The sequence below is a fragment of the Stomoxys calcitrans genome, chromosome 2 (genome assembly GCF_963082655.1).
Source record: "Stomoxys calcitrans chromosome 2, idStoCalc2.1, whole genome shotgun sequence".
NCBI classification, from domain to species: domain Eukaryota; kingdom Metazoa; phylum Arthropoda; class Insecta; order Diptera; family Muscidae; genus Stomoxys; species Stomoxys calcitrans.
Window position 1 is genome coordinate 121,970,101 of NC_081553.1, and position 23,322 is coordinate 121,993,422.

General features: G+C 38.2%; 2 protein-coding genes across 4 annotated transcripts; one reads left to right on the forward strand and one right to left on the reverse strand.

Moving 5' to 3' along the window:
* Window positions 1-3,321: 3,321 nt before the first annotated feature.
* LOC106082238 (peroxidase) lies at window positions 3,322-7,861 on the forward strand. The gene is made up of 8 exons (XM_013244631.2): window positions 3,322-3,396; window positions 3,463-4,007; window positions 5,808-6,513; window positions 6,709-6,874; window positions 6,943-7,116; window positions 7,199-7,397; window positions 7,483-7,585; window positions 7,655-7,861. Exons 1-8 carry the CDS (start codon window positions 3,335-3,337, stop codon window positions 7,725-7,727), a joined length of 2,028 nt encoding a protein of 675 aa, XP_013100085.2. The 5' UTR covers window positions 3,322-3,334; the 3' UTR covers window positions 7,728-7,861.
* Window positions 7,862-10,054: 2,193 nt separating this feature from the next.
* On the reverse strand, window positions 10,055-19,248 carry LOC106082395 (protein rotatin homolog). Of its 3 annotated transcripts, none has more exons than XM_059362234.1 (3): window positions 19,215-19,248; window positions 14,432-19,142; window positions 10,055-11,403 (listed from the first exon to the last, which is right to left on the reverse strand). In XM_059362234.1, the coding sequence occupies exons 2-3, from the start codon at window positions 19,131-19,133 to the stop codon at window positions 10,181-10,183; spliced, it is 5,925 nt and encodes a 1,974-aa protein (XP_059218217.1). In that variant the 5' UTR covers window positions 19,134-19,142; window positions 19,215-19,248; the 3' UTR covers window positions 10,055-10,180. The 3 variants fall into 3 exon arrangements, with proteins under 3 accessions (XP_059218217.1, XP_013100341.2, XP_013100352.2); XM_013244887.2 differs by lacking the exon at window positions 19,215-19,248 and having other exon boundaries at window positions 14,432-18,727; window positions 18,789-18,879; XM_013244898.2 differs by lacking the exon at window positions 19,215-19,248 and having other exon boundaries at window positions 14,432-18,724; window positions 18,789-18,873.
* Between the last annotated feature and the right edge of the window lie 4,074 nt (window positions 19,249-23,322).

Genomic DNA, 23,322 nt, shown 5'->3' on the forward strand with positions numbered 1-23,322 from the left:
TTTTATAGTTTCAAAGCGCCATGTTGTCTAGTTTGTTAGCATTCAAAAGTAAACTACTCATATTTTATAAACGTAAATTTTAAAAAAAAAAATTGTTTTTCCAAAATCTCATTTTCGGAGTTTTGTAAAAAATTTTGCCATTTTCTACACTAAGAGAAATTGATTTATTATTATAATCAAACAATGCCTGCTGATAAAAATTTGAATTTATTATCTTGTTTTTTTTTTTTTTAATTATTTAATTACTAAATGTAAAGGGTGATTTTTTTGAGGTTAGGATTTTCATGCATTAGTATTTGACAGATCACGTGGGATTTCAGACATGGTGTCAAAGAGAAAGATGCTCAGTATGCTTTGACATTTCATCATGAATAGACTTACTAACGAGCAACGCTTGCAAATCATTGAATTTTATTACCAAAATCAGTGTTCGGTTCGAAATGTGTTCAAATTTTGACAAATTTTGTTCAGCGATGAGGCTCATTTCTGGTTGAATGGCTACGTAAATAAGCAAAATTGCCGCATTTGGAGTGAAGAGCAACCAGAAGCCGTTCAAGAACTGCCCATGCATCCCGAAAAATGCACTGTTTGGTGTGGTTTGTACGCTGGTGGAATCATTGGACCGTATTTTTTCAAAGATGCTGTTGGACGCAACGTTACGGTGAATGAACACATTTCGAACCGAACACTGATTTTGGTAATAAAATTCAATGATTTGCAAGCGTTGCTCGTTAGTAAGTCTATTCATGATGAAATGTCAAAGCATACTGAGCATCTTTCTCTTTGACACCATGTCTGAAATCCCACGTGATCTGTCAAATACTAATGCATGAAAATCCTAACCTCAAAAAAATCACCCTTTATGTCAATGCATTTTTAATGTATTTGTATATATCTTTTTGGAAATGTTAAATATACACCCAACGATATTTGTTACACAATATGGCAAACAAAATTGTTAATGTATACAAAAGTTTCTTCAGCTCAAAAATGAGAACTGATTTAGCAAACATCATTTTTATCAGAAAACATTTTACTCTACGACATTGCAAATTTTCTCATGTATGTTCCATTAAGGAGTACCAGGAATACATCCCTCATATCAATGAACGCTATCCGATCCAAGTTTAAGCTTAATGATAAAGGACGCGTGCCGCAGAAAGCGTGCCGCAGAGCGACACCCAGTGTGTTCAGATTAGGGTAAATTACCCCAAACAGGGGATTTTTTTTCAAGATTGGGGAAAATTTTTTCTCATTTTAGGTACGAGGATTTTGATGAGGAAAAAGTTAAAATTGGGCAGCATAGATTTAAAAATAATGTTCTTGTTTATACGAATTTTCCTTATGTTTAGTGCTGGCCAATACGAGGGTTGCCTTTATATTTGGGGATTGGACAACCCTGGTGTTGCAATCTGCCAACTGACAGCTCTCTCGTAAAGCTTGATATTTTTGTGGTTATAAGTATTCAAAACGTTTTGACGCTTTTTGTGTTGTTTACAGTAACTTAAAAAAATCATCTCACCCAAAAAATGAAATTAAATCGTGAACATCGCAGTATAAACTATGATCGGATACCTGAGACGACACTTGAGGTCGAGTGCGGTGTAATGCTACCAGTAGCACAGTATTGGATTGGCGGAACCCTAGTATTGCCATCTGGAAGACAATGTTACACGGATGGATCAAAGCTAGAGAACAGAGTGGGCCTAGGGGTCTACACTGAGAACCCAGGAATTGAGATCTTTTTTAGACTGCCTGACCATAAAACGGTCCTGCAGGTCGAGATCCGATCACGGAATGTGCGAAGTGGTGTGGTGCTAACGCGAGGACGTTGAGTGTGAACTTCGTTATGGACAGTAAACTGGTCATAAGGCCAATAACAACCAGGACGGTATAATCACGAACAGTTTTAAAGTGTAGGAAGGAGAATAACGCTTTTTCTAAAAATGCCACGATCCGCATCGTTTGGGTGCCGGGCCATAGCGAAGTAAGAGGGAATGAAATAGTAGACGACTTGGCAGTGAAGGCCAAAGGTCTGCCGTCAACAAACTTGGTTTACCCAAAACCTTTCGGCGTGGGCTTCGAAGGCGCACGTAACGCCTGGAACAGCGAAACGGTCGGAAGAACGAAAAAATCCTATGGGGATTTTCGAAGTGTAGCCTATTACTGAAGAGAAGCAAACAGGAGGTCGAAGCGAAGCGAAGCTTTTGGTATCATAACAGAACACATAGGACTACGAGCTCCATTTTGTAAAATCGGTGCGGCAAGTGATAGCATGTGTAGGGCAAACGGGGGAGATGATGAGACGTTGGAGCATTACCAATGTCATTGTCTGGCTTTCGCGGCTAAAAGACACCGGCACTTAGGTGGGGACACAATACCAGACTTGAACCAACTAAGGGGCGTGGTATGGAAAACAATAAGGGATTTTGTAAGCAGCACGGAATTCCAGACATACATTTTCTTTTTAGAGGTTACTTTTTAGAGCGCACAAAAAGCCGATTATTGGCTTAGTTGTATGTCAATAGTGGCATGGGTCGGATTAATATCCGCATTCTCTTTTCAACTGATATTGCTGTACTATCAAAACCGTATGCCCATAAGGGCAATATAGCCCTTATGGCCATACCAAACGTGGAATGATCACGTTTGGTATCAATTTTCTCTGGGTGTATGTGGCTACAACAAAATCAAATTTATTTGAGTGTAATTAAATAAAAAAAAAACTTTGTACGTTTTAAAGAATTCTTAATTTAGATGTACCATGAGCATCAAATTAGAGTCAACACCCATTGAACTGTAAGATTGTGGTAGACATGGACATATTTACCTATTATACTTAGGCAAATGTGTATTTAATAATATTCTTGCAAACTTATAATATAAAAATAAAATAAATAATGTAATAGTAAAAACTGCTTTAGGACGTACAAGAATTGTACATAGGACGTACATTCTTGCAAAAATCCTAACAAAACCAAAAATTGCACATGTGTTGACACACTTTTGACACTCATTGTAGATTTCGGAAGCTTTGTAAAGTGTAATTAAGCACGAGACTTGGCTTAATTGTGCTATGCAAATACCGATCATAGGGCCATTTGTAAAGTCAAGAACAAATCTTAGCCATTGCCGTTCTTTTCCGCATGAACGTATGTGTAAAACGTGATGTTTGTAAAATGGTTTAATGCAGCTTCAAAAGAATTGGGTGGCAAAAGATAGCACAGCAAAAATGCATTGCTGTGCAATTAAAAATTGGACTATATAAGATATGTATACAGCTGTTTTAGGTATCATTTCCAATTCCCCGCTGTGGTTGGATATCGGCCAAATCATGCGCTGTCTAATAGGTTATACTTTGTTTTTGACAATTTTGAAATTGAGTCAATCGGGATGGTAAGTTGTAACTTGGCAATTGATAGGAATCCACAAGAAAATTAATGCTATTTTATCCTTCCATAGCCCTTATTCCGATATGATGGCTGCTGCAAGCACAAGTGCAGCTAGTGGGGCAGTTGCATCTAGCGGAAATGGCGGATATCCCATGCCAATGATGGATTCCGTTTACGGCCCACATCCCGAAGGCTATGATGGTGACCACGGTTATCCTCATCATGGCGATGAATATTCCGATCACTCCAGAAATAGCATTTTCCGTTCTTTTGAGGGAACAGCTAAAATGGAATGTGCTGTTCCTCCCATGACTTGTGGCAATGACTCGTCCCTAATTTATTATCGTTCCTTCGATGGCTCCTGCAACAATCTGGCCCATCCCGGTTACGGTATGGCAAATTCCAGATATGGCCGTCTTTTGAAACCACGTTATGGTGATGGCAAATACACCCCCACCAAATCTGTTACCGGAGCTGCTTTGCCCAATGCCCGCGTTCTTTCGTTGTCTTTGTTTGGTGAGATGACCCGTCCCGATTATGGTCGCACCATGATGACAATGCAATGGGGTCAACTTGTTGGTCACGACATGGGTCAATTAATGCAGCCCGATCAGGGTAAGTTGAAAACAGGATATGCTAACTTTTGTAACATTTGAACATTGAACATTTCTACCATCGCGGAAAATTTATTTGCCACTCTATAAAGTATATATGTATAAATGTGAGAGTGGTCAAATTCTTAGACGGTTTAGCGGCGTCTAAATGTTTGTCTATATGTCTGTCTGCTTGTTGTAAATAACGAGAGCGGCTAAATCATTCAGGAGCTATGGGCAGCGGAACGACATTCATTCGGTAGCTGCTCACTACTTCCACTACCATATTGTCGTAGAAGATTAGCATCAGTTGCTGTGTCTACGAACAGAAATGATCTTTATCTACAAGTGAAGAGAGAGAGAGAGAGGGGGGCAAGATCGACCTTGGACCTTGGACTCGGCTATAAAAAAGGTCCATTATCGTTGAGTTTAAACTTGAATCGGAATCAGGCGGCCACCGGCACTTGGAAATTACTGAAATTAGATACCAAATTCGTTCTTTATTCCCAACGAAAATGAAGTTCACTTAAGGGGGTGCTTTAGGGCGCAACCCCAAAACACTTGGTTCCAAAATTGGATATCAAACTCGTTTACTACTCTCAAATACCTTTCATTTGAGTCCCATATTGTCATAATGGATCAAATAACCCATTTGACATATCTTAAGGAGGAAAAGCGCCACCTAGACTTGAACGCAAATTTTAATGTAATATTCGTAATCTACTCCCTAATACCTATCGTTTGAGTCCCATATAGCCATGGTCGGCTAATATGCCCATTTGGGGGTATTTGGGGGTGGGCGACTTCCCATTACTTGGACCTAATTTTTTATGTCATATTTGTAATCTACTGTCGAATACTTTTCATTTGAGGCCCACATTGATGTGAACGTCCAATATGTCTGTTTGGGGGAATTTTGGGGTTGGGGCGGCCCGAAGAGTACTTAGACCCAAATTTTAATATCATATTTGTTTTCTACTTGCCAATACCTTTCATTTGATGTCCATATTGTCATGATACGTCCACTTTTGATTTTGGGTGGTGTTTTTGGATAATGTGGGAGGGTACGCCCCCTTCCGAAATCAACAAATTATAAAGCCCATTTTTCCTTCCTGACCATGTTTGCAATCTATTCCTGCGTACGTTGCATTGTCATGATCGTCTAAAAACCCTATTTTAGGGGGTATTGGGGTTGGGGCGGACCTCCAGTTACTTGGATCCAATTTTTAATATGAAATTCGTATTCTACTCCTGAATACATTTCATTTGAGTCCCATATTGTCCCGATCTGTTGACTTTTATTTTTGGGTAGTACTTTTGGGGTAGGGGGGAATGTCCACCCCCTTCCGATATCAAAAAATTATAAAGCCTATGTTTCCCTCCAGACCAACCTACACAATCTGTGAAAATTTCAAGGTAATCAGCCGTTTTTGAGTCTATACGGAACAAACCGATAAACGAACACAAATTGAATTTTATTGGGTTGCCCAAGAAGTAATTGCGGATTTTTTAAAAGAAAGTAAATGAATTTTTAATAAAACTTAGAATGAACTGTAATCAAATATACTTTTTTACACTTTTTTTCTAAAGCAAGCTAAAAGTAACAGCTGATAACTGACCGAAGAAAAAATGCAATTACAGAGTCACAAGCTGTGAAAAAATTTGTCAACGCCGACTATATGAAAAATCCGCAATTACTTTTTGGGCAACCCAATATATAAATGTATTAAGTGCTCCTAAAGTATAAACAACATTTTGTCTCTTGCGAAATTGGAACAAAACTGCTATTTATATTATTTTTTTTATTGTTTCTCTTCCCCAGATGACTGCTGTGAAAATCCCGATAGCAAATTCTGCTATAACATTCCATTGCACGTCTATGGCCCCATTACCTTAGGTACAGGTAAAACTTGTCAGAGTTTTACGCGTGCTGTAAGTGATGTGGATATCTCTTGCCCCTACAGCACCTTGGGCTATGCCGAAAAACTCTCCCGACAGACCTCATTCTTGGACATGGGATCCATGTACGGCAATTCTCTAGAGCAAAGCATTAAAGTGCGCTCATATCAAGGTGGTCTCTTGAAAACCGTTTGGAATGGTAATCAAGAATTATGTCCAGTCATAACCAACGAGCAAGGAGAATGCTCAAATGAAGTGGGAAGTTGCTTTGCCGTTCCAGATGCCCGTAATCAATTCACTCCTTCAGCTATTGCCGCACACACTCTGTTTGTTCGTGAACACAATCGTTTGGCCAAAATTTTGGCTAAATTGAATCCCCACTTCTCGGATGAGAAACTCTTCCAAGTTGCTAGAAAAATCAACGTTGCCCAATACCAGAAAATCTCCTATTACGAATGGTTGCCACTGCTTTTGGGTTCCTCCCATTGCTACGAAAATCACCTGACCCACAATGTAGGATCATACGATTATGTGAATGACTATAACGAAAACTGGCATCCTGCTACATATGCTGATTCTGCCATAGGCGCTCTACGTTACGGACACACCACTGTGCCCGGTTGGTTCACGTAAGTTTGATGAACATATTTATTTTTAATGAAAGTTATGAAATATTAAAGCTGCTGATTTTGAATTTTTTGCCCAAAAGGGACATCCGCTTTTAAAAAAATAACAAAAATAAACTTTCAGCAGACATTATTTACCACGCTTAGTTCCAACATTTTGTTTTACATTTTTTCACCTTTTTCACTTCCTATTTATAGACTGTTCGCTGCTGATCGTTACCACAATCAATCCCTGCGTCTTTCAGACTACTTCCAAAGAGAAGAAACCGTTCAATTCTTCCAGAATAGTAACTCTTTCGATCCTCTGGTAAGAGGCTTGGTAACACAAATGGAAAAACGTGCCGATGGCAACGTCGATAAGGAAGTGAGTACAATTCGTTTTATTTTAACAAAATTTTCTCAATTTCATATTATCATCTGTAAAAAAAATAGCTTAAACATTACTTGAATCGTCAAAATGTCGATGAATTTGGTGTTGATTTGAAAGCCATTGACATTCAACGTGGACGTGACTTTGGTCTTCCCAGCTACAACGATTACAGAGAATTTTGTGGTCTTCCCCGAGCTTATCATTGGTCTGATTTTGCTCATACTATGGATCCCCAGGTATGTATATACAAACTATTTGTTCTTTTTTTTCAATTTATTAAAAACAACGGCTAAATTCGTAATTGCATCTGTATTCCAGAAAATTGCCTTGCTTCAGAAATTCTACGCTTCCCCCAATGATGTGGATCTGAATGTTGGTGGTGCTTTGGAACATCATGTTGGCGATTCCTTGTTTGGACCCACATTCCAATGCTTGGTTACCAAACAATTCCAAACTGCTCGTAAATCTGATCGTTTCTTCTTTGAGCATAATAACATGAATGCCGGATTTACACCAGGTAAGTGTGATGAACATTAAAATCGTTTTATTTTTTTATTTTTCTAAAATCCCATCTGTGTCGCTTTTTCATTATGCATCTACAGAACAATTGGCCGAAATCCGTAAGGTTACTTTGTCCAGCGTTGTTTGCGCTAATTCTGGCTTAAAACAAATCCAACCAAATGCTTTCCGTTATCCCAACGAAGAGTGAGTATTAAACATTATTTTAAATTACAAAAAAAAAAAACATAACCCACTCATTGTCTTCCGTTTCAGAAATAATTTGGTTTCTTGCCAGTCCATTCCTCAGATGAACCTAAAAGTGTGGCAAGAGCATGGTGGATATTAATCCAAACAACATTTTCATTTATAAAAAACAAGAAACAAATATTTCATCACTTTCACTTGTTATGTTAAAAGAATTTTATACTTTTTTATATCTCTATATATTAAATAATTTTTGTATTTTTTTGTAATAAATAATCTTTCCAATTTATTTTTATTTTATTTTTATTTATTTCCCTATCGAGTTGGGTTGCTTTTTATATTTCTAGTCCATCAATAAAGCGTTGATTTTAATTAAACTTGATTCGAAAACCTAGTTAGACCAGTGCCCGCTAGGCTGCGCCTTCTACAAAATGTGTACTAAAACTTTCTTTGGTATATTTGAAATCTACGTTTCATTAAAGCGTCCGTCCATATTGCATAATACTTGAACGCAAAAAAAAAGATTAGAAAATCTTGGCATCAAACAAATCTGTTTTATTGGGGAAGTACTTTTGGAAACCTCATCTATGGTAAAAGATGTCTCTTTAAATCGAATATTTAAAAAACTGTTTGTGTTGTATAGAAAAAGCCGCTTTGTTACACGGGAAGCTGATTCATTTGATTTTTTATCTCTTGTGTCGCTCTTAATTTTTATATCCTCCACCATAGACTGGGAGTATACTAATTTCGCCATTCTGTTTGTAACTCCTCGAAATACTCGTCTAAGAGCGCATAAATTATATATATTCTTGATCGTCATGACATTTTAAGTCGATCTAGCCATGCCCGAAGGCGAAAGATAGAACACAACAATCTGCTACAAGAACTCCAGGTTCATCGAAATGGGTCACTGGATCCACAAACCCGTCAAAGCAGTTGCGACCCGTTTCATGGCTTTGAAAGCTATGACGAATTCTTTACCAACTCTCTGCAGCCACCGTGTAGTAAATGTTAGCATGACCGCCAATGACGCTAAACGCCTGTGTTCGAATCCTGGTGAAAACATCACAAAAATTTACAATGGTGGTTATGCCCTCCTAATGCAGGCGTCATTTGTGAGGTACTATGTCATGCATAGAAGCCGTGTAAAAACTTCACTCCCGATTTCATTTCTCTCCACAGCTTAAGGTGTTAATACACGACATGTTGTTGTTGTTGTTGTTGTTGTTGTTGTAACCCCATTTGTATGTGGTGGTGGCCACCGTCGTCAAACTCGCGTCCATAGGTTGCGCATAGTGGAATGCTCCATCCGAAGTAACTGTAACTGCAGTCGCGGACAATCAGCGGTATCGAGCGGAGAGTCTCAGTGAGAGGTAGGGTGGCACCGGCTCTTGCACAAATACTGAGTGCCTACGATGCTGGATATGACAAGACGAGTTATTGGCGCCTTTTAATAACCAATGGCCACACTGTTCACCCACAGGAGCTTGACGAGGATCGCCCCGTGTAGTGCGCACAGTCTTCCCGTGCCGGGATTACACGATATGTGTTTTACATATGTTCTGGCACTTTCTGTATCCAGAAAAGTTTTCTATAGTAAGTCAAATACAAATATTGGGTAGCCCAAAAAGTAATTGCGGATTTTTTAAAAGAAAGTAAATGCATTTTTAATAAAACTTAGAATGAACTTTAATCAAATATACTTTTTTTACACTTTTTTTCTAAAGCAAGCTAAAAGTAACAGCTGATAACTGACAGAAGAAAGAATGCAATTACAGAGTCATAAGCTGTGAAAAAATTTGTCAACGTCGACTATATGAAAAATCCGCAATTACTTTTTGGGCGACCCAATAGAACGCGCTTTAATCGGTATGTATTCTCATATGTATTGTATCTTTTTATATACATGTGCCAATATCGAAAGAAATCCATATTTTTTACTAAATCAATTTCGAACCACGGCGTTAACATCAGAAAAATTTTCAGCGATGGTTATCCCCTTACTAATGCTGACTACATTTGTGAGATATTCTGCCTTGTTAAAACTTCTGTACCAAGTGGTGTCACTATGTGGCACGCCGTTCGGACTTCCCATAAAAAGGAGGCCCCTTATCGTTGAGCTTAAAATTTAATCAGACTGCACTCATTAATATGAGAGAATTATTCCTTTTTCCTTAATGGAATATTCAGAGTTGCCATTTTTGAAAATACATATGAGAATATTATCTAATACCACCTTGAGTATTCAACCGATGACGTCGTCCTCTGAGACATATCCGCAAAAACAGCTAAGCGGTCTTCGTAGATCATTCGCTCTTCCCTTTTCTCTGTAAAAATTACATAAATTGTATATTTGAATTTGCATAATTATAATTCTCTCTTAAATGGTAATGGTTAGTCTTTTCTTTCTCCTTATTGGAATATTCAGAGAATTTCTACTCTTCGAAGGTATTACGTATACAAATTCAATTTTCGTATAAAAATGTCCTTTAATTTCAATAAATATTTTAATAACTAACAATATATATTATCATCATATATGTAAAAATGCGGTAAAATTTGTACATTAAAATTCTGTTAAAAATTAATTCGTATTTAATTTTGAAATATTTTAAAAATAATGTCCAAGACCTTTAGCAAATCTTTACCAAACTTGATTTTTGCATTGCTCTCTTCCATGAGACTTGTTAGTGCATCTCGTAGTAGTCGTAGCTGCTTTGCTAATTTCGTTCCTCGGATCATGGCCACAAATTTAGCACCGCCACATATGAGTTTCCATAGAGCAACACATATGGCTAGTTGTTCCTCAACAGAAGACTTGGCGGATAAAGTTTGTGAAACTATCTCGTTTGCAGTGTAGATAAAATCAGTTGAAGTTAATAGGATCGAACGATTGCTATTGAGGAAAGTCACATTTCGTAAAATTCGAAGGCACAAGATACGCGTTTCTCCCTTGCAACGGTTAATCACGGCACACAACGAATTCAAATGATGCACTTGAGCACCTTCTTCATAGCGCGACAGCGTTTCCCAGAATGTTAACCAAGCAATTACAATGTCCGACTTGAGACGTGCTGCTTTGTTGTTGAACGGATACAGACTGTCGAAAATATCCGTAACATGAGCTTTGTTTAAGGCATTTCGGCCTTCCACCGAACTGCAGCAATTTATTAAAACTCTCAGACCAGCTGAAATAACCGCATAACTGTCCGTGCTGGATGTTTTGATCTTTAATGTATCTGCCATCATAAGCTTGGTGGTCAACTGTAGGACGGAATGAGCAAAGGAGCTGTTGTTTATGGTAGAGAAACGTTTACACACTACCAGCGATCGTTCGCAGAAAAATGCTGTGGCTTGCAGAACAGCTAATTTCAGTTCTCCGGAATGTGCCATCCAAGGCCATATTTGTATAATCAGTTTACTGTATTCTATGGCCAAATTATCGTCGGTTATGACCATTGTCGGTGAAGAGTGCCAATTCAGTAGGAAATTAAACAAAAGTTGCATATTCTTGACAACCGCGGATTTCTTGTGTTCTCCATACCGTTTTACATATGTTGTACAAGAGGTTGTTGCAAACTCTTCGAAAAATGTTTTGAAAATATTCACCACTTGTTCGTTTAATTTGAGGTTGCGAGCAGTTTCTTGGGCATTTGGTGAAACTTTTAATATTAACGAGAGCGTTTCCACAACCTGCTGTTGATTTTCACTTGGCAACGTAGTGAATTTACAAACCTTCAAGGGATAAAGGTGTGTGAATAGGCGTATTAATAGAATACATATATGCTCCGATATGCTTGAAGTGGTAGTTGTTTTTGCTGCAAAGGATAAACAATTAAAAAATTAACACAATTTTTTTTCATAAGGCAAACTATTTTGCCTTTCCGTTAACATCAAAAAATTCTAGATGATTTGGCCAGAAATATGTTTAATTGCGGTAGTACAAGAGAAGCTACAATTGCACTAACTGGTCTTTAGAAAAAATTGCCTTGGAGTTCATCTCATATGTAAACACTACCTCCCCATAATGCATTGACCGAAGGTCGGATTTCATGACACCTCGGGTCAGAAAATACCAGACATAAGCGAACATAGAGGCGTGGTATGGAAAAAAATTGGGGATTTTGTAAGTAGCATGGAATTCCGAACATAGGAGGTTCTTTTTTGGAGCGGATAATATCCGCACATTCTTTTTAACCTATCCTAATATATTTGTGTGATCGCTATATGCTATCCATTGGGGTCATATCGTGTGCCGGCGATTCTATTATAATGGCATCAGACGCTCACGAGCTGCAAGAAATTGTAAAAAACTCGCCGCAAAATATTCAGTCGCATTCTTCTTCTATGTACTTCTGTTGTGCTCGCTGGCAGTTGAATGTAAGAGGCGATGGTGTCAAAATTTCGACCACCAACTATCCAAAAATACTAAATCCCGCACCAAACAAACTGGAATGTTGAGGTCCGATCTGTGTGGAGTTAATTGCTGTCACGAGATGCTTAGCTGCGAGATACCGGGCGCGCCCACAGGTGGAATGCCCCATACGGAGTAGGTGCAACGGCAGTCGGGGACAATCAGCGGTATCGAGCGGAGAGTCTCAATGAGAGGTCGGATGGCACCGGCTCTTGCACAAATACTGAGTGCATATGATGCTCGATATGACAAGGAGAGTTATTGGCGCCTTTAAATAATCAATGTCTACCTTTTTTCCGCGGCGATCGGTCCTTTGGACCGGAACGAGCTTGCTCACCTACAGAGCTTGACAAGGATCGCCCCCTCCACTTACAACAACAACAACTACATCTTAAATTGCATAACTTTTCCTCCGCCCACCCATTGCCATTTGTGAGGAGAGTGGATTCCTCTGGTCACTCTCCGGTAGCACTTGGGCAGAAACCTTTTTGACTACATGTAAGACAAGAGAAAGGTGAGTGGTAAACTGTGTAACGTCAGTGCAATGCAAATTTGCCCATGAATATTTGATTAAGAAATAGAGGCATTAAGGAAAGTAGTCCGATTCAAGTTTAAGCTCAATGATAAGGGGCCTACTTTCATTAGTCGAGTCCGAACGGTGTGTCACACTCCTTTGGGATAAAGTTTAACATAGCAAATAACCTCACAAATGTCGTCAACATTAGCAGGGGATAACAACCGCAGAAAAAATTGTTCTGATTTTTTGGCCAGGATTCGAACCCAGGCGTTAAGAGTCATTGGCGGACATGGTATCCTTTACGATACGGTGGCCTCCGCAAGTGAGGTTTCGCCAATTAAACGATTTTCAGTGCAATGAGATCCAGATCCTCTATGAACTGCTATAGGCTGTCTTGTTAGCAAAGATCCTTCTACTGCAATGACATATTTAATTGTTTACTAAGTGGTATATACTCGACTGGTTTACAGCAGCCATTCATTCACGACCTTGCTCACATATAGCAGCTACTACTACAAAGACAATAAATCCACCTAGTAGATAGGCAACTACCGCACAGAGACAAGTTCGATCTCCTTGATCTAAAGTTCGATTTTAAGCGCTGCAAAAGAGATGCTCGAGATCAAGTAGCGAATCAGACAGTTTCAAATAGATTCAATGAGGATACGGCAGGGGCAAACAAATATCGAATGACTTTTTTTAAAGGACATCCCTCGCACATCTGAAGAAGTTAATCTTGTAAGACAATCCAGAGCAAATGCAAATTTGCCCACGAATATTCCATTAAGGAACACGGGCGAACTTCTCACATATTAATTAGTGATGTCCGAATCAAGTTTAAGCACAATGAGTTTATAGCGGAGTTCGAACGGCGTGCCCCAGTGCGACAACTCTTTGGGAAGAAGTTTTTACATGGCATAGTACCTCACAAATGTCGCCAGCATTAGGAGGGGATAATCACCGCTGACATTTTTTTCTGATGTTATCGCCAGGATTCGAACCCAGGTGTTCAGCGTCATAGGCGGACATGCTAAACTGTACGCTATGGTACCTTCCAGACAATTGACGAGGATCGCTACATACAAATGTGGCTAAACAGGAAAAACAATATATCTGTCCAGCCAATCTTCCTCAACTTAAAATCAGATCACTCTTGACTCCACCAAAACTGAAAAGTTAGAAATTATGAATAAAGACAAATAATCACACAACATCAAATGTGTCCTTGAATAAACCCCGATAGTACCGATTTATGGGGGTTAATCCTTAGAGTTGACAGTTTTCTGTGAGGTTTTCCGTCGGTAGAGAGCTCGAAATGACAAAATATAGCAAATTTGGTTGAAATTTTGGGGGACTCTAATATTAACTATTATTTGCAACAAGGCGAGATAGGGACAAAAAATGCAAAAATTCGTACAATATGGTTTAGCGCGAGCTCCCAAGCGTGATTGATTGAAATCTGGGTTTTTATCTATCCCTACGGCCATAATACAGCCAAGACCTTCAAACTACATGAAACGATGTAGTAATTTTCTATGAGGGCTATACCAAAACATGGGTTAAAATTATAAAGGAGGTTTTCAGCTGCATAATGTGGCTTATACCTTCAAAACACATAAAAACTAGGAGGCACCCTTATATGGGAGGTATACCGAAACGAGGACCAATATGGCCTATTTTCATTATCATAAATTTCAGAAATAAAAATTAAACTAATTTTTGCAAAGGAATGTAAAAAGATTTTGGGGTTTGGCTTTACTGATCTTGTACATTCACCTTAAATTGCTAATCAAAACCAAGAGTTTTTAATATATTTGCCTTATAACACACAAAGTAAGGAAAATCGACTTTGAATATTTTTCACGAAAACCATTCTACAATACAAGCAGTATAAAGTTTTTGTACAATTTCCTACCTTTTTCATTAGACTTGTTGACTTTCTTTTTGATATTTCCATTTTGATTCTCCTTGTCTTCCCGTATAACTTCGGCGTAGGCCTCCGTGCAATTATCATTATCGATGTTAGAGCCATTAATAAGCAATAGGATATTACAACTAAGTTCTCCTCCTATTTCTGGCTGGGCTTTTATGCAAAGCAAACTCAGAAATGATAGCATACAGCGTTGCAGCATAGTTCCAAGACGAACAATGGCAATTGTGTATTGGTACAGCCTTACGATATCAGAACTGTACTCCAACATTTGGGTGGTGAGGTGCTCTAAGGCGGTGGGATCTTTAATTAAAACCATAAGCAGCTGCATAATATCGACAATTTTAAATGGTTCAATGCTGGAGTATTCTATTGAAAACATAATTTTACAAAAGCTATTTAACCACACGGGATCACGGCAAATCGTACGCTGTAGAAATATAAAATTATTGGTGTTGCATATGGCATAGAGGCGACAAATCATGGCAATCATATCAATGTAGCCGGTAGAGTTGTTGGTCATGGATGCTATGGGATGTTTGAATATTTCGTACAATTTAAACATAAATGGACGGGTGCAAATTTCTTCAAGAAACATGGGCGACCTCAAGGACATCTCAATGCATATGCGAGTGTAAGAGGTTAATAGATCGCAGGTGGTAATATTGGTATTAGAAGCATCTAGTCCTTGGGGCAATTCATCGCTTAAGACACAAACATCTTTATTAACAGCTTCACCGGCAGCATTTAAAAAGCCATATTGTTCCAACAATTGCTCAAGGGTTTCAGTGTTTTCTTGGCCGCGTTGTATTAAATTGGCAAACAATTGACCAGCCAATTGCCGGACCTGAACTATCTCGTTGTTATCCATAGCGGAGCTGATACAACAGGCCATAAAACCTCCAGGTAGGAAGGATAATTCATTCAATAATAATTGCGGTCCTGAGCAATCTGAACTCTTTGCTTCTTTTCCATCTTCGGGTGGCAGTGCAACTGTCTCCGAAATAACATACAATATACTCCACGCTAAACCCCTTACTTGACCATTTATGTGTGCGCAGAGTCCACTTATGTACTTTACTACACCTGCTGTTAAACGAAAACTGTGTTGCGGAGCTTCCATTTGGCGGCTTAATTGTAGGATGGATTTCAAACAGGCATAGTGCCATTGTGAGCCAGTTTGTGTAAAGGATTTCAAACCCAAGGAGAGTTGTAAAAATCGCCGACAGTAATAGAAAAGAATCTTGTCGGACATGTCCAAGTGGCACGAAGATAGGGCTAGCAGTAGAGATAGCAAACAACGGACTCTTTGCAAATCCCGTGCTTCAAAAAGCTGAAGACAACGCTCCATAAGCAAATCGAAAAGTTTGCTAAAGAAGTTACTTCTTTCCGATGCGGTTAAAATGTGTTCGAAAGCTTCCCGGCAATGCTCAACCAGATATTGCATTATTCGGGCTATTTGACAATAAATATTCAAAGGAATATCCTCTTGTTGGGTTGTAATCAGTGTAATGAAAGCATGCCGCACATCTTTGTGCAGCATTTTTATGAATTCCGAAGCCACATGGATCAAGGGAATTCTTAGGCAATTCATGAGAACGCCAACCAAATATCCATATAGCTCCAAATCATTGTTGTTACTTGGCTGCAATTGTAGATATTTATTAAGCATGTTACTTAACATTTCCATCGAGTCTGTGTCCACTGTAAATGTGTGCTGGAGCCTGGGTAAAAGAAGCTGTTGATTCAGCATGGAACATGCATGCATTAAAGACCTATGGTCAGTTGCGTTTGATGTAGCCCTGGCCAAGCGTTGCAAGGAAACACCAGGCTGTGTAGCTCGTATTAACCTGATGTCTTGACTTGTTAACTTAAGATCTTCCCTGATATCCAGCTGAGATTGTTTCCCCGCAGACTTTTGGTTAATGCTGTGAAGGCCGTTGCAGGAAGCTTCAGCTATGACAAAACGCCAGTACTGGATTTCTTTAGAGGCAGAGCCGAATATGGAGCATATGATCCGTAACTCGGCCTCGTCCTGGTTGTTACATGCGAAAGCTGAGCGCAAACTTACATCCAAAGGCATATGAATATTGCCCAATACCAAAGGACCTTCCACGCTCTTCTCGGTGACCACTAAATGGTGAGCGAATATCAGCTGGAATAAACACATTGTGGCATCCTGCCTCACTTGAATGTCATTATGGAACATCATTAGAGCTCGAAGAAGCAGAACGTAAATATTTGGCGTTTCCGACAGTTCACAGCGTAATGAGGTATCGTATAAAAGGATCTTGTTTAGAATACTTATGGCCGGTATGCAAGTGTCTGGATAGTCAACAAAGCAATTGTTTTGAAGAGAATTTTCCATCGCTTGCAGTATCAGATAGGAGGCACCAGCACTGCAAAGTTCGCCTGTAACGTGCCAGTTGGAACACAACACATTTATTTGCATAAGCGTAGTCTTGCGTATTAAGGGCTCCACATCGGGCGAATCCAGCAATTGAAAGAGGCTGTTCAGTGTGACAATGGCATCACTTCTCATAGGTGCTATATCGTTAAAAACATGCCGATATTCTCTGGGTGCGGTCAGCAAGCAGATATCATTGGGCAAAGTGTCACTTATCTGCATAAGTTTGGGCATATATTTGTCGGAGCAATTCAAAGAGTTCAGTGTATACAAAAGTCTTGTAAGAGCTTCCGATCGCCTATCTGCATTGGCATGCAAGAGGAAACAAACATTTCCTTGCAATACATTAACATATGGCAAGTGCCTGTTGTCGGGATCGTAGAGCTTCAATAGCAGTTCCATTATTCTTTTTGAATCAGTGCAACAGCTGAGAAGAGGCAATAAGGGAATTAACTTGGGTAAAAATTGACTCCATTCGCTACCAAATAAAGTCTCCGACTGCAGCAATAGCTCTAAAATTTTAAAGCAACAACTCTTTATCCTCTGCTCGGGACTTTCGAAACCCTTGTTCAGAATATGAAGCAATAACTTGGTGTTAAAAGGTACACCTATGATAGCGTTCGCCAAAAGGCACGCATTTGAACATACAGCCATGTAACTTTCGCCATTCATTAGACAACCTATGTGACGCTTAAAGGCACTAATTACTTGTTCATACATGTACATTTGCAATGGCATACATTCTATGTTAAGCAATTTAATCAGAAAATCTATGGCTTCCTCCTTTAGTTCAGCATTAGACACATACAAGGGTGTAGAATCTTGTAGAGCTTTGAATAAGGCATCCATCATCTGCCTACTTTGAAGCCTTTCTAGGACCAACGGTATTTCAGAACTTTGTTTTATGAGTTCCACACCACAGACGGGAGATCCACTTATCATTTGTATGGCTTCGCGAAATGAGTGCTCGAACTTATTCAGGGGTTTGTATTTCTCCTTCAAGCTACTGTCATTTCGAAATAAGGTATTTTCCAGTCTATGGTGACGTTCCGGATACAAACACTTCAATGGATAATCGCGTAAAATAGGTTCAAACACGGCCACTGAATACAGAGGCTTGTAACAGCCATTCATCTCAGCTATGTCCTGCAATAGGAATATTAGCTGCATTTGATATATTCGCAGACGAGTGCACTGGTCCGTTTCTGAATACCTTAGTTGTAGATGAGACACAACCCTTGCCAACATTTGCAAATGCACATCATGAATTTGTCTTTTGAGAATTCCATGTAAAAGCAACGTTTTAAAAACCATTTCCCACACTATTGGTGAGGCAATACCATGCTCCGATTTTATATCAAAGTAGGATATGCAAAGGCCAAATAAATCATTTAGAGCTTTTTCTACCCTGAGCTGGCAAGGTTTAGGCAATTCATTGTCATTTGTGGTGCTTGTGGGTGGATAGTTGCAAGACTTCTTTCTAAACTCCAAGCGAGTCTCTAGACATTTCAAAAATTCGCACAAAACCAATGCGGTCATATCAATTGAACATTGGTCATAATCCTGAGTGTGCTGAGCCTCGAACAATTTTAGAAGATTTCGAAAAATATTTGGAGCTTGTAACATATACTCGGCCGGATAGTCTTTCATGGTGATTTGCAAATGTTGCATTGCATGCAGCAATTCGACCGGTTTGGATGAAGGATTTTTTATAATATCTGCCAAAAACTTCATGGATGTATAGTCACTGCTGCTGGGAGTACTCCAGGGTACCTCATAGTGTTCAAGTTTGTAATCTTCTGGCGTGTCAGGTTCGCTTTTCAAGCTCAGGCGTTCTGTAGCTGCCATTAGCTCATCAATGGTGTTGTTACCTTCTTTTTGTTCAATAGCAGAGCTTATCTCATGTTTTTTAAGCACATCTATAATTTCCCTTACCACACTTATCTCCTGACTTTCATGTTCCAACAATATCTTCACTCTACGCAACTCCTTCCTCAAACGTTCGACTCCTAATCGTTTGATAACCTTCTCTCCGTAATTGTCCGAAAGGAGCAAACCTTTGAGCAGATTCAAGACCTTCATAGGTACCCTTATGGGCGAGAAACCGAACCACCGAATTAATTGCTTGCACAATTCGACAGGCTTAAATTCAACTTTTTCATTCAGCTCCAAGGCTCGTTCCAATTTATTGACAATTTGATCCAATGTCCTTAGACGTATTTCTGTCGACTCGTGGGTGAGTTTTTGCAGCATGCTGCTATTTATTTGGAGTGTTGACATGTTGGTTTTCTATGGATAAAAAATATATTATTCGTATACTTATATTTTTCAATATTTGGTAATGTTTTCAAAAATATTTACCACTGCGCTCACCCCGCGCTTTGTTAATGTAAACAATACAAAAAAATAGAGATGACACCCTTTCGATTGCTTTCGATAACAAAATCTTGCTAGCATTTATCGATAATTTCTCCTTGACCTAAATAAAAGCTTCGAACGGAAATTATTAGCTAGTCTTGAGGTATATCGTTCAACTTCGCTGAATAGCGGCCACACCAACAAAAGCCTAATACCAGGATGCACTTATAGTGCGAAGTGCATTATCTTTCAACGAGTTTTGGTTGTATGTGTGCATTATAGTTAAGTCCCATAACACTTACTTTACTTAAATTGGCTATGACAGAATATATGTTTCACTAGCCGAACCTAGAATAGCGTTCCAAGCGATTAGATCTTCTGCGCTCATTCTAAAATCTCTGACACCAAGTTTCGAGGTGTCTACCACCACTTGATCTTACCTTCGGGCTTTTGGTCTTCCCGGTTTGCGTGTACCACCGTGTTTGCCTTCAAAAGACTTTTTTGCTGGAGCTTCTTCATCCATTCTAACAACATGACCTAGCCAACGCAGCCGTTGTATTTTGATGCGTGTAACAATGCTATTGTCGTCATACAGCTCATGGTTCATACATCGTCTATATTCTCCATTAACGCAAACTGGTGCATATATTTTACGAAGAATCTTTCTCTCAAATACTCCAAGCACTGCCTCATCTGCTTTCACAAGTCCCATAACACATACAAAGAAAAATGGCGCGAACTAGTAACATTCTCAAAATCAGAGTTGCACTAAACACTGATTTTGACAGATAGTGCACTACCTGTAAATGAATATATCTTGCTCTATTCGGCTTTTTACGTGAACAACTGTAAAACTCCATAAAAAAAACGTACTTAAAAACAATTAATCCTGGTGTAATATGAATGTAAGATTGAGTAAGTGCACAAAATTACATATTATTATGTTCAAAAATTTTATGATTTTTTGTTAAAGTTTTTTTCGCAACAACTCCGAAAGCTGAACAGAATACTCTGCTAAGGCTTATACTTTTCACAGTTGAAAGCTCATGTTTTTCGTGTTTCTTTTTTTTTTTTAACTGCACAAATATCAATGATAAAATTAAAATTTTACCATAAGTACGAAAAAAATATAAACCTAAATTTGACCGATTAAACATGGCATTGACTTATAAAAATCCTTTCAAACAAAATGTTAACTGCTTTCATTATTTTTGATAAAAAAAATCTATATTTTTTTATCACGGCAATTGATTGGTAAAAAGGCATACGTTGAATATATTTTTAACTGTACGAATTAAATTGTTATTTAAAAGTATAAAAAAATTACATAATTACCAGGTAGTGTACCTTAAACAGCTGAGTAAAATTTTTTTCACGAAGTGCACTATTTGTCAACGAGTTTTGGTTGTGTATGTATTATAGTTTAGAACTATAACACACACAAACAACGAAAAATGACGCGAACTAGTAACATACACAAAATCAGATTTGGACTTATCACTGTAGCCGTCACATGACCAATGAGAAAGCTCCCTTAACCTCACGGCAGTGGTCGCTGCAATTTGGGTAGCCAGCCACAATGTCCAGATGCATAAGATGTAGCATTAAATTCAGTGCATCAGATGGTGTCGTCCTCAGTGCGGCTGTGATGCACAAACAAGCCAGCCTTTGGATCTGGTTAAGTATTTTGTAGGAGGTGGACTTTTGGAGCGCCGTCCACCAGACCACAACACCATATAGCATAATAGGTCTGACAACTGCAGTATCTACCCAATGCATGATACGTGGTCTAAACCCCCAACTTTTGCCAATGGCTCTCTTGCAGGTGTACAGGGCAAGAGTTGCTTTCTTGCCCTTTTCAAAATGTTGGATTTGAAGTTCAATTTCCTGTCCAGCAAAGCACCCAGGTATTTTGTAAGTACGTAAGTAAGTACGGCCTTTACTCTCTTTTGCTAATTATTTGAATTAAACACATGATTTTCATAAAACAGCTGTTCAATGTTGCGAATTTCTGATGGGAAAGAACCTCCAGTAGAAATTATCAAGCTGTCAATTACCAAACTCTCAAAATATAGCTTGCTCTCACGTGATAAAATACAACACAAAGGTATAGAGGGGTCTGATTCAACTCATTGTACCAAATTTCAAAAAAAATATGGGTTCTATAGGTTTAAAATCTCAAATCAGCAAATCGGTTTAGTCAGCTATATGCATATTTTGAATTTCAGCGAAATCGGATAATAAACGCTGCTCTTATGGGCTTAAGATCCTAAAACGACAGATCGGTCTATATCCAAATGTAGCCAATTTGAAACAAAATATGGGTCTGTTCCAACTTTCAGCTCAATAACATACAGACACACACACGGGCATCGTTAAATCGTCTAACAATTTTACGACGATCAAGAATATATGTATTTTCTAGGGTCGGAAATTAATATTTGAATGTGTTGCATTTGGAATGACTAAATGAAGTTGGTGGTGGGTATAAACATACAATTTCGCTAAAAATGTACCAAAAAATCTTACCAATTTTTTTAGAAACAGCCTACAACGGCAGCGCTGCTAGCAAATAAAGTACGCGAATGACTTCCAGCAACCATTTGTGTAAATTTGCAAAAATTATTGAGTGCACGAACACACTTAATAATAGTTCTACCTGTTACTAACGGAATGACGAAGTTTATGATTAACCATCCCTTAGAGGCCACCGTAGCCCAGAGGTTAGCATGTCCGCCTATGACGCTGAACGCCTGCGTTCGAATCCTGGCAAGACCTTTGAAACTTCTCTCCAAAGAGGCATCGCACTGTGGCACGCCGTTCGGACTCGGCTATAAAAAGGAGGCCCCATATCATTGAGCTTAAAACTTAAATCGGACTGCACTCATTGATATGTGAAAAGTTTGCCCCTGTTCCTTAGTGGAATGTTCATGGGCAAAATTTGCATTTGCATTCCTTATTATTGTATGAGGGGCATAAAAATACAGTTATTTATGAATTACATGATGAAGAAAAATAATGCTATTCTAGTGTACATCACTCTTTCCGTTCATTCGCCTTACGATAGACTTTAGTTTTTGTTAAAAAAAACCCATTCCCACTAGTTCATGCTACTTACCACTAGATGGCTTCGAGTATTGAATTTATTCAGACATCATCTATTTGTAATTAAGTTCAAGTTTTATTTGTTGAATTGCTATAAACGTTACAACTTACTTGACTAAAATATTAAATATTTGTGGTTGTTTTTATACATCCAGGGTTGGTAATAATACTTTTGTTAATACATTCATTTTATAAATACTTGATTATTTGTTTTTAAGTTTAAACAAAAACACATTTTAACATTCTCTTCTATTTAACAGTGTCTTTGGTTGGGTTTTATTTTAGTACTAAATAGGGCAGTGCAATGAAATTTGTATGAACATGACATCTATCCAGCACAATGAAGTTCTGTACTATATAGTACTAAAACAAAACACACCCTTTTTATTGAAGTTATTTTGGTTAATGGAAAATAAATGGTATGTAGATGAATGATGGTGATGAAAATGATGTTGTTAAAGGAGTAATTGGTTTGGAACATGAGATGTTGGTTTTGGCAACAATGAGCGATGTATTCATGTACAATGGTAAATGATTTTAGTTTTGTTGTTGAGTAGATAAATGGAAGTATGTGGATGTTGTAAGTTTGATTTATGAGATGTCGTAATGTTGAATGTTTTCTCGTAAATGTTTATGATATGCTAATGACTAAAATTGCTTTTTTTTCTTATATAAATTAAAATTTATTTGTTTTTTCAAAATATTTTTCTTGGAAGATAAATATGTATATATAGAAATCTTGTTTTTTTTTTTAATATCATGCTTATGTTGTCTTTCTTACTTGTTCTCTTTCTTCAAAAGTTTTAATTTTCGAAATTAGTTTTTTTCCCTTTTCGGATGGACGACTTTGAAGATATCTTGTTCTTTTTTTTTCTTGGGGGGTGGGGTGCCTTCCCTAAACAATTACATACTACAAATGGTTATATTTATGGCTTTGCATAAATTTAAAAAAAAATCAATTCCAAATATTTATGATATATAAAATGCAAATTTGGGTGAAATTCAA

Coding starts and splice junctions, on each gene's coding strand:
- LOC106082395 (XM_059362234.1), bottom strand. CDS start 19,133: ATGTCAACACTCCAAATAAATAGCAGCATGCTGCAAAAACTCACCCAC. Junction 11,404..14,431: donor CAACAAGTCTAATGAAAAAG/GTAGGAAATTGT, acceptor TATCCTTTGCAG/CAAAAACAACTACCACTTCA.
- LOC106082238 (XM_013244631.2), top strand. CDS start 3,335: ATGCGCTGTCTAATAGGTTATACTTTGTTTTTGACAATTTTGAAATTG. Junction 3,397..3,462: donor AAATTGAGTCAATCGGGATG/GTAAGTTGTAAC, acceptor ATCCTTCCATAG/CCCTTATTCCGATATGATGG. Junction 7,398..7,482: donor GAATGCCGGATTTACACCAG/GTAAGTGTGATG, acceptor ATGCATCTACAG/AACAATTGGCCGAAATCCGT.